The 18,445-nt window shown below is 38.7% G+C and overlaps 1 protein-coding gene across 1 annotated transcript in view; it reads left to right on the forward strand.

The window, feature by feature from the left end:
- The window catches only part of IMPG2 (interphotoreceptor matrix proteoglycan 2), an 84,063-nt gene that overhangs the window by 17,603 nt on the left and 48,015 nt on the right, over nt 1-18,445 (forward strand). The window contains exon 4 of the mRNA XM_045540389.1: nt 5,238-5,269. Coding sequence (XP_045396345.1) covers nt 5,238-5,269 — 32 coding nt within the window. The remainder of the gene's footprint in view (nt 1-5,237; nt 5,270-18,445) is intronic.

Consider the following 18,445-nt stretch of genomic DNA (forward strand, 5'->3'; position numbering starts at 1 on the left):
TTCCCTATTCTCTGAGACACAACAATATTGAAATTAGGTCAGTTAATATCACTGAAATGGTCTGTCAGTGTTTAAGTGAAAGGAAGAGTCATGTGTCTTTCACTTTAAATCAAAAGCTAGACATGATTAAGCTTAGTGAGGAAGGCATGTCAAAAGCTGATAATCCCAAAGCTAGGCCTCTTGCACCAGTTAACCAAGTTGTGAATGCAAAGGAAAAGTTCTTGAAGGAAATTAAAAGTGCTACTCCTGTGAGCACACAAATAATAAGAAAGCAAAACAACCTTACTGCTGATATGGAGAAAGTTTTATTGGTCTGGATCGACAGCAAGCCAGCCACAGCATTCTCTTAACCCAAAGCCTAATTGAGAGCAAGGCCATTTTCTCTCCAGTTCTGTGAAGGCCGAGAGAGGTAAGGAAGCTGCAGAAGAAAACTGGAAGCTAGCAGAGGTTGGTTCTTGAAGTTTAAGGAAAGAAGCCATCTCTATAACATAAAAGTACCAGGTGAAACAGTAAGTGCTGATGTAGAACCTGCAGCAAATTATCCAGAAGATCTAGCTATGATAAGTGATGAAAGTGGCTACACTGAACAACAGATTTTCAATGTAGACAAAACAGTTTTCTATTGACAGAGGATGCCATCTAGGACATTCATAGCCAGAAAGAAGTCAATGCCTTGCTTTAAAGCTCCGAAGGATTCTCTCAGTCCTGTTCCAAAGGTATAGACTGACTCCCTTTTTAGGGGCTAATGCAGTTGGTGATATTAATTTGAAGTCAATGCTCATTTACCATTCCAAAAATCCTAGGGTCCTTAAGAATTATGCTAAATCTTCTTTGCCTATGCTCTGGAAATGGAACAACAAACACTGGATGACAGCACATCTGTTTACAGCATGATTTACTGAATCTTTTAAACCCTCTGTTGAGACCTGCTGCTCAGAAAAAAAGATTTCTTTCAAAATATCATTGCTTATTGAGAATTCACTTAGTCACCCAAGAACTCCAGTGGACACATACAGGAGATTGTTTTCTTGCCTGCTAACACAACATCCATTCTGCAGATCAAGGAGTAATTTTGCCTTTCAAGCCTTTTTGAGAAATACATTTTTTTTTTTTTTTTGAGACAGAGTCTCACTCTGTTGCCCAGGCTATAGTGCCGGGGTGTCAGCCTAGCTCACAGCAACCTCAAACTCCTGGGCTCAAGCAATCCTTCTGCCTCACTCTCCCGAGTAGCTGGGACTATAGGCATGCGCCACCATGCCTGGCTAATTTTTTTCTGTATATATTTTTAGATGTCCAGATCATTTCTTTCTATTTTTAGTAGAGACGGAGTCTCACTCTTTCTCAGGCTGGTCTTGAACTCCTGACCTCGAGCAATCCTCCCACATTGGCCTCCCAGAAAATTACAGGTGTGAGCCACTGCGCCCGGCCGAGAAATACATTTCATAAGGCTAAAGCTGCCATAAGTAGTGATTCCTCTGATGGATCTGGGCAAAGTAAAGTGAAAACCTTCTGGAAAATATTTACCATTCTAGATGCCATTGAGAACATTTGTGATTCATGGGAGATCAAAATATATACATTAATAGAAGTTTGGAAGCAGTTGATTCCAACCCTCATAGATGATTTGAAGGGGTTCCTGACTTCAGGGAGGAAGTAACTGCAGATGTGGTGGAAATAGCAAGAGAACTAGAATTAGAAGTGGAGCCTGAATATGTGACTGAATTGCTGCAACCTCATAAATCTTGAACACATGAGGAGTTGCTTCTTATGAGTGAGCAAAGAAAGTGGTTTCTTGGGATGGAATTGACTGCTGGTGAAGAGGCTGTGAACACTGTTGAAATGACAACAGAGAATTTAGAGTATTACATAAACTTAGTTGGTAAAGCAGTGGCAGGGTTTGAGAAGATTGACTCCAATTTTGAAAGAAGTTCTACTGTGGGTAAAATGCCATCAAATAGCGTGGCATGCTACAGAGAAATCTTCCGTGAAAGGAAGAGGCAATTGGTGCAACAAACTTCATTGTTGTCCTATTTTATGAAATTGCCACAGCTGCCACCACACTGATCAGTAAGCAGCCATCGTCATTTAGGTAAGACCCTCTACCAGCAAAAAGATGATGACTCACTGGAGGGTCAAATGATTGTCAGCGTTTTTTTTTAGCAATAAAGTTTTTTCTTTTTTTAAAAAAATTTTTAAATTAGATTTAGGGGGTATAAGTAATAAAATATTTTTTAATTAAGGCATGTACATTTTTAAAGACATAATGCTATTGTACGTTTAATAGACAACAATATAGTATGAACATAACTTTTATATGCACTAGGAAACTAAAAATTTGAGTAACTCGCTTTATTGCCATATTTACTTTATTGTGCTTTTATTTGGTCTGGAACCAAACCTGCAGTATATCTGGGGTATGCCTGTAATTGAAATCTTGGGAGTAGCTGAGTTTATTCTGGGAGAGTCTGTAGAGTAAAAAGAGCAGTGAATCACTTGTAAGTACCTTAAGAGGTACTTAAACTAATAGTCTCTCCTTTTACAGATGAGGAAATTGAGGCCTGGCATCAGACAGACTTTGGGATTTGCCTGGATATCTTAGGAGGAGAAACTAGAGCTTGAAACTAGGTCTCCTGGTTCCACGTTAGTGTTCCTTTCATCATATTGGTCTCAAAATAAAACTACCAATTTAGAGAAAACTCGCATACTATTTGCTTATTTGCTTTGTAATGCCCCTGAGGGCATTCTGTTTTTGATAAATTAACTAATCTATAAATTCCTCTCTTCTGGCCGAAATAAACTGCCCTGGAAACTGGTGAAGGAATGGAAAATATGATAATATTCTGAAGAAGAAAATGGTAGTGCTTAATCTGTCTTTAATCCTTTTATTAGGTCTCAGGCAGTGTGTCTTATCTAATACATGGAAATCCAGGAATCCAGTATGAAGCTATCTTTTTTTAGGGTAATATATTTTCCTTTTAGAATTGTGGAGCTGAAAACATGTGAAACAGTCAATTTTGATGCAATTAGGCAAGAAAAAGAAATAAAAGGCATATAAATTAGAAGGTAGTTAAACTATATTTGCAGATGAAATAATTATTTATGCAGAAAACTCTTAGGATTATATAAAAGAGTTACTAGAACTAATAAGTGAGTTCAGCAAAGTTGCAGGATAAGAGGTCAATATATAAAAATCAGTTGTATTTCTATATACTAGCAAGGAATAACCAGAAACTAAATTTTTAAAAAATATCATTAACAATAGCATGAAAAAATGTGAAATCTTTATAAATAAATCTGATAAAAGAATGCAAGATCTGTACACTAAACAAAATATTGGTTATATGCTCCCTCCATTTAATCATAATACTAGAACTTTTAGCTAATATTCAGTAAGACCTTTAAAGATAATATTATTATTCCCATTTCAAGAGTAAAGAAACTGAGATTTTTACAAATTGAATAATTTTTCTAACAACAAAGAGTGAGTAAACCTGTAGATCAAACTCAGATTTGTATAGTACTGTGTCCCAAATATTGCATGGGATATACATACACTAAAAAGATTATTTGTTGTTTATCTGAAATTCAAATTTGATTGGATGCCCTGCATTTATATTTGCTAAACAGGCAACTCTATGTCTGGGTCATGTATGGGCTGTGGATGGCCTCATTCCTTAGGACTCTGCCCACTGCATAGTGAGTTTTAAGCAAATGGAACTATACCCAGCTTTTGGATCCTGAGACCTTCCATAGCGTGTTCCCCACTCTGATTCCCTGCAAAATGCCCCTGAGGAATAATCCAAATATTGATATGTCTTTTTGTCTGAGTTCTGTAGAAACAGATTTATCAAGTTATTTTATTCACGTTTATGTTGTTCTAGGATGAGAGTTATTATAAATACATTAGAGCACAAAATTCTTTTATTCTATGTTCATGGCAGGTTTATGTAAAACTCTACCAGTCTCTAATTTGTAGACCATTTTGGAATGATTGGCAGGTCAAGCCCATTAAGAGAGAGCACAGGACATACCTTTCCCCACCCAATTCAGTTTGAGACAGACCAATAGAGGCACTGTAAGAGACTATGGCTCTCTTCCTTGATATCCAGACATCCTAGTTTCCAATATGTCCAATATAAACTTCCTTGGTTATCTCTTAAAAGTCAGTTCCATTTTCACCATTATTGGCAAATCTTAGCTTTATTTTGGTGCCAGTGTTTTCGCTTAATTGTTTGCTTTGTTGGCATCTGAGTTTACTTGTATGCCACATGCAGTTTACATCTTCCTTAACTATTGTTTCCCAGGTAAATTCCAATTATATTTGACATCCAGCTAAGAGGGCCCATCTCTTCTCAATTCTTTCCTAGTCAGTATGTTTAGCAAATATTTATTGAGCCCTTACTGTGGGCAAAACATTGTACTGGATAATTGGCGAGAAAAATAGATAATTCCCTTATTCAATAAATGTCTACTGAGCACAATCTAGTGAGTCATTACAGGACGGCCTCATTGTTTTGTTTGAGGTGTATTATTCATAAGAATATTTTATACCATTCATATCTTGTAATTATGAAACCCAATATACTATCAAAAATAATTTTGTGGTTATCTGCCATTTAAAAGTATCCAGTATTTTCTGTTTGCATCCATTAATACAGATAATGAAAAGATGATGTTTTAATTTGTAATAAACTGGTTTATTGTGCAGTGTCTGTAATATACTAGAGTTATATTAAGTTGTTAGCTCTGCCTCATCAAACACGTATTAGGAAATAGTCCCCAAAATAAGTATTTAACTTTGCATTAGATATCAAGGAGACTCTAGGTGCTATAATTAGATTATTTTGAGGCAGACAGAGAGCTGTTGTCCTAGCTGATTTAGTATGTTCTGTAATTGAGAAAATGTTCACCAAATTATACTTTTTAGTGATTTACATGTACATTTTATAGGGGATGTGTTCTGTGTATAGTGAATAAATAACTTTTATAGTATCACAAAAAAAAAAAAAGAGCACAGGAACTTTTGGGTACAAAAACAGAGACTGAGTGTTGAGCCATTCCCACAGTTACAAAACAAACTTGGCATCTTAGTACCTGGTTTAATCATTTGTCTAACCGCAGAGAATAGTAACATAGATTCTACCGTATTAGGGTAGTAGTGTTCTCTATGGAATAAGTTTTATTTACTACTTAATAACTTGTTAACTCAGTCATTTTTATATCTTTGTTTTCCTTAGAAACTGACTTATGCAAAGGAAACTGTAAGCAGGTGAGTATCTCTTTTTCCCTAAGTTCATGTTTGGCAACATAGATGTGTCATACTAATTCAAGACTCACCACAAATTTAATGATGCCTTTCTATTTTCTTGCTAGTTCCTGCAATGACCAGGCCTGTGGCTAAGACCCAAATATGTTTTCTCATCTTCAGGCCACCTCCCTTTCCAAACCACCCCTGCAGCCACTGTGCTTGTTTACTGTCTGACCTTATCACGAAGTAGACTTTTTCCTCCCTTGGATAAGAAAACAGATTTATAGCTTATATAGAATGATATACTGTTGTTGAGGTTTAAAGGCTAAAGATAAAATTGTTCTGAAATGGTGCACCCTAGTGGAGGATAGTTTATTAAAATGATGGGTGGTAGTGTGGATCGATTTCTTGACTATTAATGATTATGGTCTCGAAACATAGGAGTAGCACAACCTTGATGAATCCATCAGTGTTATGACTGTTTGGCTCTGTTGACCTTTAGGCTTAGGGCTAAGGCCATTTCTGGCTCCTGGGCAGTAGGACTACATAGTAGATTACAGAAAGTGAGCGATTTTGAGTCCATGGGGGCTAAAGGTTCATAATTCTACCCATCCTCAGAATATCTAGATTATGCCAGTGTGTGGGTGGTTGTATAGGAAAGTACCATTAGGGCATGTAATCCAGATCAGAGTCCAGAAGTTTGCCTCAATTTAGAGGGAAGGATAGATTGAAAAGCCAAGTGGATGAGCCAGTGTTCAGAGATCCAGCGTGGACTGCAGAGTCAAGGCAAAAACCTAGTTGGAATACACATGTGGGTGATAGTCAGGTTTTAAATTGAACCCAAGTGAAAGAGGTGGGAAGTGGGACTCTTTGTGGTCTTATTCGTGCAGCCAGTACTATTGCTTCTATGCTGGGGCTTGGGATTAAGCATCTACTGAGATGTGGGGCCATGTGGTCTCTTGGGTGTGGTCTCTTCACCACAGAGAGGCAGAGCTCACAGGTTCCTTGTGATTGCCATCACAACAGACAGTGACTGACTAAATATTCTGGTGAATCCTACCAGTCCCAATAATTTTCACGGTTGTATGAACAGCATGGTAAAGGCCTCTGTTGGTCATGAGACAGGGGCAGAGATTTGAATAGGGGCTTGAAATGATGAGGAGCTTGAAAGAACTTGACTATTCCCGGAATCCCCATACTAGTTATTTCAGGGTTCACTGAGATGCTTGCCCCCATTTCATAGGACTGGAGGAGGAGATGGGGCAGAGGGTCTATTGTGCTGTATATCAAGAGTCTATTGTGATAAAGAGTTCTGGGCTGGGGTTCTACTTCAGAGACCTGTGTTGATGAAGGATAGCATTTGGCTGATGTTTGTTTGTTATCTGAATTTCCTGGACTGGTTGGTGGTTGACTCTATTCTCAGCTTAATTTATTTTTTAAATAAACAGAGGGCCTTCCTCATTCAGGAAGTTCTAGACCAGTAATTTGCAACCTTGGCTGTACTGCATTCTACCCCTAGAGATTGATTTAAAAGATTTGCAGCATGGCCTGGGTTTGGGGATTTTTAAGAGATCTCCAGGTGATTCTAATATGCAGCTGATGTTGAGAACCACTGTTTTAGGCTATTGAAAGGTTACTAATGAGCGAATAGCCTTAAGAAGAAGAAGAAAACACAAGTGCCAAGTATGATTCATCTTCTGGAACAGGGGTTTCTAGAATGAGTCCAGAAACTTTACCAAAAGGACTGTCACAGGCTAGCATGTTTATTCTGAACAGGAAGAAAGCACCAATGTATAATTGTTAAAATGGGGTGTTGTACTTCCACTGCCTGGAGGGAGTAGGAGAGTGTACACGGTGTCAGTTATTCATATTTTCTATGCCCATGCAAAAGATTATTTTAAGAAAATATTTCCTAATAATCTGACTGGAAATATATTGCTTGCAAAGCACATTTCAATAACCACTGTATCATAGTATACATTTTTACTTTTATTTACTTTTTTCTTAAAGGAAATTACCCTTTAGCAATATTCTCAACTGTCTGTAAATCTAATGATAGAGCTGGAAGGAACTTTAGAGGACATCTCATCCAGCTTTCACAGTCTACTGAGTCAAGAGTGACTTGTCCAAGCTTTCCTTAAGTTCAATGTGCCCAAAGCTGAATTAATCATTTCCTAACACATTGGCCTCTTTCAAGGTTCCTTTCTTCAGTGAATGAAGGCATCATCATCTGTCTAGTTGCTTAGATTCCTCTCTCTTGCCTTCTCCTTCTCTATTTCTATTTCCTAATTATCTCTTAATTCCATCCATTTCTCTCTGACCCCACTGTCCCTACCCTAATTCATATGATCAACACTTCTTTCCTGGTGCAAAGGCTTGCGTGTAGGTCTCTCTACCTCATTCAGAGCCATTCTTTACATTCTGGCCAGAGATCTTTCAAAAGAATAAATCCAATCTTGTCCCTCCCCTCTGTAAGACAATTTACTATTAATAGCTCCTCATTGCTCTTAAGATCAAGATTAACATATCCCACAAGGCTCTTCACGATTAGGCCCATATTTAAGACTAGCTTCATCTGTCTCACTTTTCTTCTCAAACTCTATGGTTCAGCTATACTTTTTTTTAAGACCATTCGTGTGCTGTTATGTTTCCGTCTTTGTTGCCTGGCTAACTTACATTGCTTTTTTGATCTCGGCTTAGCTATCATTTCCTTCAGGAAGTGTTCCATCATCCATGATCCCCTCCCCCCACCAAATCTGTCCTATATCTTGTTCACCTTTATGTTTCCAGGGCCTTAAATACTGCCTGGCTTATATTAAAAATAAGTGTTCAGTAGATACAGATGGTCTCCAACTTATGATGGCTCAACTTAATGATTTTTCAACTTTACAATAGTGCAAAAGTGATATGAATTCAGTAGAAACCATACTTCAAGTACCCATACAACCATTCTGTTTTTCGCTTTCAATATGGTATTCAGTATTCAGTACAGTATTCAAGGACTGCTATGCACTTACATGTTAAAACATCATAAAGATGTCAAACAGAAGAGAGATAAGACTTTTTCTTTACCATCTTATCATGGAATTGGGCTAATAGACTCCATGGTAGACCACTGTGAGGAATAGGTCTTGATTTATTTTTATTTTTCTGAACTGAATATTAAAGACATTCCATTTCACTCTAAATCTAGGCCTGATAACTAAAAATACTACCATATCAGCAGTTAGAGTATTGTGAAAAGCTTCTTACTCACAAGAATGGATAATGGGATTTGCCTTTTTAAGTGGCTTAGAATACCTATAACTCAGTAATTACCAAATCAGAGGCTTTTTACTTATAGATCCGACATTGTTCTAAGTGCTTTATTATTTGTATTCATTTAATCCTCTAAACAATGTAATAAGTCTGGCAGTATTATTATCCTTCCTTTAAAGAGAAGGAAATTAAGGGCCTTGTCCAAAGTCACAAAACTATTAAGTGGTAGAGCCAGTATTCAACCCCTATGCTATAATGCATCTCTATTCAAATTATCTGAATTTTCTAGATCATTTAGAAATTAAAAAATTGGTTTTCTTTGTTACGTTTATGTGTATGTGAATAAGAAAGGACAAACATGAAGAATAAAAATGATTCCATTTAAATGGTTTTTGTAATTAAAAAATGATATAATGAACTTTCATCTAGATCTTTGCACCGACTTCAAAATCTTATCTACTGAAGTTAAAAGGAACTAACTTTAAATCAATAAACATTGAGAAAGTAGCTACATTATTTAGACAGATTTCTCCAGGATGTTTCTTAATCAATCAGCATATTGAACATCTGCCATGTGATCTGGCAGTGAGTCCACAGAGAGGGACAGAACTATCGACAGGGAAGGAATTGAAGTTCTGCTGTTTGTCTTATGAACAACTTGTTCTAAAGCTTGGTTGTTTCATCTTAATATCAAAATAATGGTTCCTCAGGCTTTGGGGAAGCATCAAGTGATCAAAAAGAACAGAATTCCTAGTAGAAGGGCAGGAAGTGCCTCTGTGTCTTTCTGTGTCCCTCGTAGCACATTCAGTGAGAGTTGGTGACAGAATATGCCGCTCCCTGTGCTGTGCTTCTGTGGATGAGTGTGGGCCAATGCAGGGTTATCTTGTGGTACAAACTGGTAGTAAGTTCGCCGCCCAGTAGAGGATGGTGGTGATGCTCCCTGACTCCTTATGAAATGATATATCCCCAACCCAGCATCATTCCGTGCACATCTGCGTTTACACACATACAGTGCTTTACATTGTAGCAAGCTTGTTTCACCACATTTAATCTACACAATTATCCCATGAAATTTTACAGAGTGAAATTCTCTGATATTTACAAAACTTATGGAGCTTGTTCAAAATTCCAGTTATTAAGTGACAGAAAAAATGGAACTATCAAATTAGTTAACAGTCTCTGGGACATTCTAGCAATGTGAGGAAACAGAAAGTTAACTAATTTGATAGTATAAACATTTTATGAGTTGGGGTTTACTAGAAAGCACCCCAAAACTCAGTAATGGTTCTATTTAAAAATATATTTTCTTTGAAAAAAGGTTAAATTATGAAATATCTCAGACATATATAGACAAATATCAAACCTACTCTGACTCTGGCCCTTTCAAACTCGTGCTCCAGGAGACGATGGTAAATACAGCAAGCAAGGCACTGGGAGTGCATTGAAATCCTGTGTACACAGCTAGGACAAGTCATTTCACTTCTTTTAGGAAACTGTTAAGCATGGATTTTGTGTTTGATAAACATACATGAATTTTTTGTTTACTGCCTAGCCAATATAATCATACTTTCTCCTATTGCCATTCAAAGAATTTTTTTTGTTGTTGTTCACATTGAGAAATAGATCTTGATTTAGTTTTCTGAATTCAATATTAGAATTTGTTTAGCAATAAAAATGTTGATTCATCAGATTTTTTAAAACAGTGAGTCTCTTTTAATGGAAAGTACTCTACTCTCTGGGGAGAGAGTGGGACTACAACTGGACCGGGAGTCAAGAGAACTTTTCTTTTTTTTTTTTTTTTTTTGAGACAGAGTCTTGCTCTGTTGCCCGGGCTAGAGTGAGTGCCGTGGGGTCAGCCTAGCTCACAGCAACCTCAAACTATTGGGCTTAAGCGATCCTACTGCCTCAGCCTCCCTAGTAGCTGGGACTACAGGCATGCGCCACCATGCCCGGCTAATTTTTTCTATATATATTTTAGTTGGCCAGATAATTTGTTTCTATTTTTAGTAGAGACGGGGTCTCGCTCTTGCTCAGGCTGGTCTCGAACTCCTGAGCTCAAACAATCCGCCCGCCTCGGCCTCCCAGAGTGCTGGGATTACAGGCATGAGCCACCGCGCCCGGCCAAGAGAACTTTTCTTTCCACTTCTAACTGGCTACTTGGTTTTAGATGAATCGCTTAAAACTGCATGCTGTGTCTTTATCTGTAAACTGAGAGGATGGAAGACAACTCATATTTATGATGACATCTCTACCTGAATGTCTAGTAGGCATCTCAAGCCCTGCATGTCCACAGTTGAACTCCTGATCTTCCCATGTTCCCACCCTGATTAACTCTACCTGCAGCCTTCTCCATCTCTGTTGGTGGCAACCTCATCATGTCTGTCATTCAACCAACACTTCGTGATTGTTCTTTATTTTCACCTTTCTCCCATACCTCACATCCAGTCCATAAGGAAATTCTGTTGCCTCTAGATTCAACATATATCTTGAGTCTGCTCATGTTTCACCGTCTCCTCTGCTACCATTGGTCTGAGCTACCAGTGTCTGTTTCTTTTGCAATGGCCTCTTAACAGGGCTAAGCCTTTCCCCTCTACAGTACATTCTCAACACAGCAGCCAGAGTGATTCTGTTACTTCTCTTATTAGTCTATACATCCACCAGCTAAGGGAATTTTAACATTTGCTTAGAACAGTGTATATCAAGCTTTTTTCCGAGAGTTTCCCAATGGCAGAAAATATGGACAGTATGGCTCAAAGTTTTTTCACAAATTCAAACTTTCTTTTCTTTTCTTAAAACTTCATATACTCTTTGGTATTTTACTCTATGTCAGTATGTGTTTTTTTTTTTTTTTTTTTGAGACAGAGTCTCACTCTGTTGCTTGGGCTAGAGTGCCGTGGCGTCAGCCTAGTTCACAGCAACCTCAAAACTCCTGGGCTCAAGTCATCCTCCTGCCTCAGCCTCCCGAGTAGCTGGGACTACAGGCATGCATCACCATGCCTGGCTAATTTTTTCTCTATATATTTTTAGTTGTCCATATAATTTCTTTCTATTTTTTAGTAGAGACGAGGTCTCGCTCTTGCTCAGGCTGGTCTCGAACTCTTGAGCTCAATCTGCCCGCCTCTGCCTCCCAGAGTGCTAGGATTACAGGCGTGAGCCACCGCACCTGGCCTCAGTATGTGTTTTATATGAAATGATTTATTTCCTCAAATATTACATAAAACTGGAAGCTTCAGGAATGGAGCTGAATCTATCCTGTGGCTACTGGCAATCTGCTAAATACTGTGAATATACAAACTATGTTAGAAAGATAGTCTCAGAACAGACAAATATATATGAGGTTTACCCAAAAACTTTCTATGAAAACAAAACATATTTATCATATAGTTATTAAATAGTTCTGCCATATGGTATATGCTTTTGTAAAAACCATTGAAAATCATGTAACAAAAACTATGGAGCCAATGGGAAAAATAGGAACACAATACTCAAAACATTTATTAATAATACATTTAAAAAAGAAGAGCCTGATAAAAATGGTAGCACAGGGGCCAGGCACAGTGGCTCATGCCTGTAATCCTAGCACTCTGGGAGGCCGAGGTGGGAGGATGGCTTGAGTCCAGGAGATTGAGACCAGCCTGAGCAAGAGTGAGACCGCATCTCTACTAAAAATAGAAAAAAAATTAGTCGAGCGTGGTGGCTCATGCCTGTAGTTTCAGCTACTTGGGAGGCTGAGGCACGAGAATCACTTAAGCCCAGGAGTTTGAGGTTGCTGTGAGCTAGGCTGATGCCACGGCACTCTAGCCTGGGCAACAGAGTGAGACTCTGTCTCAAGAAACAAATAAAAATAAAAATAGTAGCATAGCTTAAATATCCCATGTGGTTAAGAAATACATAAATACCATTATAAATATGTCACTTAACCTTGAAGAATTCCTGAAGTTTGCTTGTGAAAGCAGGTGTTGGGAAGGTTGTAGCTTTCGAGTTATTATAAAGTGGTGGAAGGAAGGTTATCTGAAGTAGGACGGAGAATTGTGACACCATGTGAGGCTGGGGGTGGTTTCTAACACGTGGGTGAACTGAGGTCGCTGGAAGATATTTGAAGTATTGTGCCTGTGAATGCTTTGTATATTCCTATGTGACTTCTCTTCCTCTGGGTGCAGTTTTCTTCATTCACCTAGTATTTCTCACAGTGAAATTGGGCATAACTAATGGAGAAATTTGCATTATGTTGAATTGTTTCCTAATATATTAATCATGTTGAAACAAATTCAGAAATAAATATCATAGCAGAATTGGCTGTATCATGTATCTTTATTGATAAGGTGCTGCCTATACTAGGTATAATAGGGGACTCAAGATATTATTCTCTAGTCTTAGAAAATAAGACATATGTAATAACAATACTTATGAACTAAAATATAAGTGAATTTTGAGAATTTAAAAGTTGGTATCCTTCCCATGAAACTAGGGCAGATCAGACTGGAGTTGGGTGGAGACTGCCACCCGTGCTAGTTGCTGAAAGGTGGTGACCTGGGGCTGGGTCACACAGGAAGCCATACCAAGGGAGTGGCCTAAGAATTTATGAAGCCCATCTTTCTTCAATTGAGTGTTATATCACGGTCATCCATTAAAACTGTTACTTTGCCTATCACTTTTCTATATTCAAATTTATTTTCATGAGTTTTTAAAAATTATTTTTACATTCTCCATGTTAAGAGATTCGTATATTAGTTTTCTACTGCTGCTGCAACAAATTAACCCAAAACTTGGTGGCTGAAAACAACATAGACTTCTTATCTTCTAGTTCTGTAGTTCAGAAGTCTCTCACGGATCTCACAGTGTTGACAGGGCTGCATTTCTTTCTGGAAGCTGTAGAGGAGAATCTGTTTTCTTGCTTTTTCCAGCTTCCAGAGACCACCCACATGTCTTGGCTCAGGACCCTCTTCCACCTTCAAAGCCAGCAAGTCAAGTCTGGTCAAGTCTCTGTCACGTCACGTCACTCTAACTTTTTTCTGCCTCCCTCTTCCGAATTTAAGGGATCTTGTGATTACGCTAGACCCGCTGGATAACCCAGGATACTCTGCCTATTTTAAGGTCAGCTGATTAGCAACCTTAATTCTACCTGCAACCTTAATTCCCTTTTGCCATGTAAACCTAACATATGCACAGGTTCTGGGGATTAAGATAATGGGCGTCTTTGGAAGGCTACTACTCTGCCTACCACAATTCTCTGCAATTTAAATTGCAGAACTCTATGTGAACTCTAACCCATTTTCTGATGTATGACTGAAATATTCTGCTATATCCCATTTTAAGCTTTCTCCACTATCATTTGCCAAATCTCTTAAGGAAAACATTTTTCACCTGTATTCAGGACCTTGCAGTCCCTCTTTCCTCTTAGAAACCTCTGCCTGTCCTTGTTTCTCCCTCCTGAGTCTTCAGTGACTCCTTCCCATTAGTATTTAAACATGCTCAAGTCTCTCCCATATTACCTCTTTTAAAAGAGTCTCTCCTACAGCACTTTTTTTTTTTTTTTTTGAGATGGAGTCTCTCTCTGGCACCTGGGCTAGACTCCTGTGGCAGCAGCCTAGCTCACAGCAACCTCAAACTCCTGGGCTCAAGTGATGATTCTCCTGCCTCAGCCTCCTGAGTAGCTGGGAGTGCACACCACCACATTTGGCTAATTTTTCTATTTTTATTAGAGACAGAGCCTTGCTCTCACTGAGGCTGGTCTCAAACTCCTGACCTCAAGTGATCCTCCCGCCTCGGCCTCCTAGAGTGCTAGGATCACAGGCGTGAGTCAATGCACCAGGCCACTCCTTCAGCACTTGTCTCCACTATAGCTAGACATTTTGAAAGAATCTCCACTTCACCCCAGTCACTGCTTAACCCTCTGCCATCTGGTTTTACTGTTATGTCCCCAATAACCAGTACAAGGCCTGGTTAGGATATGTGCTTGCTAAATATTTGTTAAATGAATAACCAAATTTCTGCCTGTCACCCAATTGTCAGTTTTATGGTGATATTCTCAGTATAAGGACTGATCTTGGGGATTTTTTGTGTGTGCGTGCCTCAGTTAACTTACATGTGTAGTAGAGGATACCCATCACGGATCACAAAACCAAATATTTCATTCTGTTTGGGATGACATGTGTTAGTGCTCCATTAACCCCTGTTTTCTTTTATGTTTGTTTAGCATTTCATAATGCTTCTGCATATATTTTATTTAGTTTTCATTGACAAATTTGTGAAATAGGAGGATGTGTTTCTGTTTTAGAGGTTAAGTACTTGAGTCTCCCAGAGCAGCTAAGGTATTTTTCACAAAGTAAATGATACAACTTGGACTAGCACCCAGGATTCTTGGGCTCCTTGCCTTGAGTACTTTTGCTGTCACATGCTGATTATAGTAAAAGATTCAAGAGCAAAGCAAAGTATAGAAAGTAATCAAAGTGAGTAGTAATCTGCTTATGAACTTATGCTTGGCTTGTTTCACAGTGTCTTTAAACTTATGTTCCATGTGGCTGTGATCATCTTTTGACACAATCCCACCTGAATTCCACTGACATGATTAAGTAGTAGCGGTGCAGAATGAATAATGTGCTGGATGACCTCAGGAAATTAGACAGTAGGGGGTTGTTTGCTGCTGGTATTAAGCTAAAGGTCTTAGTTGAACAACTGCAAATTTGTGGTTTGGCCTAGAAATGAAGCAATATTTCTGTCTCTAAACTCAATACACCTCTGTGTTCTAGTGCTGTTGTGAGTGACATTTTAAGGGATCCCTGCCAGAGGAGTACTTAATGAGAACATGTAAAAACATTCTTGTTAAGTGTTCTTTACTGTCTTTTGAAAGGAGAGTGGGAGGGTAAGGGATTAAGAGTTGGGGTGTTAGACAAGTGATTTGAATTACTGAGAGTTTCCTACTTACCATCATTAAAATAATGTTGTTTTGAATTCGGTAAGGTGAAATCTAGTTCCACTGAAGTAATCAAACTTCTCCATTCTGAATGCTTGCTTCGTTAGAGAATTAGTTTATTAAAAAAAATTTTTTTTTTTTGAGACAGAGTCTTACTCTGTTGCCCGAGCTAGAATGCCGAGGCGTCAGCCTAGCTCACAGCAACCTCAAACTCCTGGGCTCAAGCGATCCTACTGCCTCAGCCTCTCAAGTAGCTGGGACTATAGGTGTGCGCCATGACGCCTGGCTAATTTTTCTATTTTTAGTAGAGATGGGGGTCTTGCTCTTGCTCAGGCTGGTCTCAAATTCCTGCAACTCCTGAGCTCAAGCGATCCTCCTGTTTTGGTTTTCCAGAGTGCCAGGATTACAGGCATGAGCCACCGTGGCCGGCCTGGAGAACTAGTTTAAATTTGATTTTTATGTGAGGGACAATTTGGCCCACCCCAGGTGAGGTTTAATTTCTCTGCTATCTTATCCCAACATCCTGTTCTAGCTGCTGTGGTTGTGGTTTCATCCCTCTGCCTTACTATATTCCTCATACCTGGTTGCTATCCATAGGTCTCCAATTCTGACCAGGTTCCCCTTCCTCTTTTTGGGACCTTACACACTTTGACTTTTGGGGTGTTTAGTTTCTATAGGCCACTATCATGAAAGCCAAGTGAAATTCTTCTGAAGAGTATGGGTCACATAAGAGCCACGTTGTGAGGCAGTGAATTGAGATGGGTAAGAAGGAGGTTTCTGGGACTCAATGGGCCTATTTTACATCACAGCTGCTCTGTTGGCTAGCTGTGTGAGCCTGAGCAAATTCCTAACCTCTTCTAGCATTAGTTTCCTCTTCTGTCTAAATGGGGATAGTAGGATTTCCTTCTTAAGGTGGTTGCCAGAATTAAGTGATTTAACCAAGATAAAGCACTTGGCACAGTGCTTGACACGTTATATCAGTAAATTCAGTTGTAATTATTCTTGCTGTTGTTATTGAAAGGGAACTAGACACAGTTAGGAAGTTTTGTGTGAGCCTGGGAAAATTGCTTTATCCATTTGGACCTTATTTTTTCATCTCTGAAATGAAGGTACGGAGAAGGGGTATGGCCTTATGAACAACTGATAGACTCTATTCAGACCTGACTATGTTGGTATCTGTTCCAGATGCATCCGAATCCCATTTTTTTTTAGCTCCACCTCCTGCAACCCAGGAAGCGTCTTGATGCTTTCTTATCACTCGGGCCTTCCTTTGCTCATCAAAATGACTTGTGCATATTTTATCTTCCTTCAGGTTCTTCTAGATGACAGCTCACTTAGTAAGCAAGTCCATGCAAATGTGCTCTAAATAACCAATAGTGATAGGTTTGATTTAATAGTTTAATATATTTTTTTAGATAGTATTTTTAAAAGCCAGCAGTATGATTATGGTGAGTGTTTTTTTTTTTTTTTTCTTTTGAGACAGAATCTTGCTCTCTTTTTCTTGGGGTAGAATGCAGTGGCATCATCATAGCTCACTGCAACTTCAAACTCCTGGGCTTGAGCGATCCTCCTGCCTCAGCCTCCCAAGTAGCTGGGATGACACCTGGCTAATTTTTCTATTTTTTGTAGAGATGCTCTTACTCAGGCTGGTCTCCAACTCCTGGCCTCAAATGATCTTCTTGCTTCAGCCTCCCAAAGTGTTAGGATTACAGGCATGAGACACCGAGCCCACCAAGATTTTTTTATACCCATTGTTTCTCAAATTTCCTACCAAATTCTGGGGGTTTAGAGAACATGCCCCTAGTTGACCCTCCCACTCCAGCTCCAATTGTAAAATGCCTTTGAATTATCATATTTTATCTTACTATCCATTTAAACTTTATATTCTACTCTATAATATAGCCATGTTTGCTATAATATTAAAATGTTTTAATTACATATCAGTTGTTTTTTTAACTCCCTACCTGCTTAAGCTTCCAGTGAAATTCATGCCTCAAGATATATGTCTTGCTTATCTGGTGGTTTTGAGTACTTCTTACAACCTAATTTCAAGCAGTAGGGTAATCTAAAGGAGTGGTTCTGGAGATGGGACTTACTGGCACCTGGGAAAATCTGTGAAGGAGGCATTTTTGACTGTGATTAAATCACCATAGGAAGCTGACTTGTGTAATGTTGAAGAGAGTTTTCAATTTCAGCTATGATTTGAAAACTGACACAGTCACCACTGATCCAGCACCTTTGGAAAAGGTTAATGGAACAACCCTTTCCCTTTAGGACATGTATACAAATGTTAAAGTTCTGAAACATCCCCAAATTACTATAGTTTCACTTTTATATCTTTGGGATATTTGAGAATCTGAACTTGCGGAAACCTACTTTCTTTCCTTTAAAAGCAGGGACTTTCTCAGGTTGTCTTCTCATCTCTTCTGATCTTTGCTTGCAGTTGCAGAATGCATGGTAAAAGGACAGCTAGGAGACCTAACACCTGTTTGCGGGGTGGCCGATAGCAAGTCGTTTCTCTAAGCTTGACTTTCTTTACTTTCTTTACATAAAAAGATTCATCTCAAATGAGATGACATTCATGGTTATTTGTTCCCTCTGACAGCCAGTATTTTCCTGTCTGCTACTTATTGCATTTGTAATCATTTATTTGGTGTGTGCATTTTCTGTAAGACTGTAACCTTCATAGACCACGGGCTTTTTGCTCACAGCTGTATACCAGGTACATTCTACACTGCTTAGCACACAATATTCATTTAGTCATTCATTCCAAAAATATCTTTTTAATGCTTACTAAAAGGCAGACACTGTTTTAGGCACTGGAGATATAGCAGGAATACGGCAGGCAAAGTCCCTAATGTCATGGAATTTAGATTCTTAATGCAGTCCTGTTCAGTAGAATTTACTGTGATGATGGAAATGTTCTTTGCTGTAGTCCAATGTGGTAACCATTATCCACATGTGACTACTGAGCACTTGAAATGTGGCTGATGTGAATGAGGAACTGAATTTTTAACTTTGCTTAA

Source organism: Lemur catta, chromosome 1 (assembly GCF_020740605.2).
Source record: "Lemur catta isolate mLemCat1 chromosome 1, mLemCat1.pri, whole genome shotgun sequence".
Lineage (NCBI taxonomy): Eukaryota > Metazoa > Chordata > Mammalia > Primates > Lemuridae > Lemur > Lemur catta.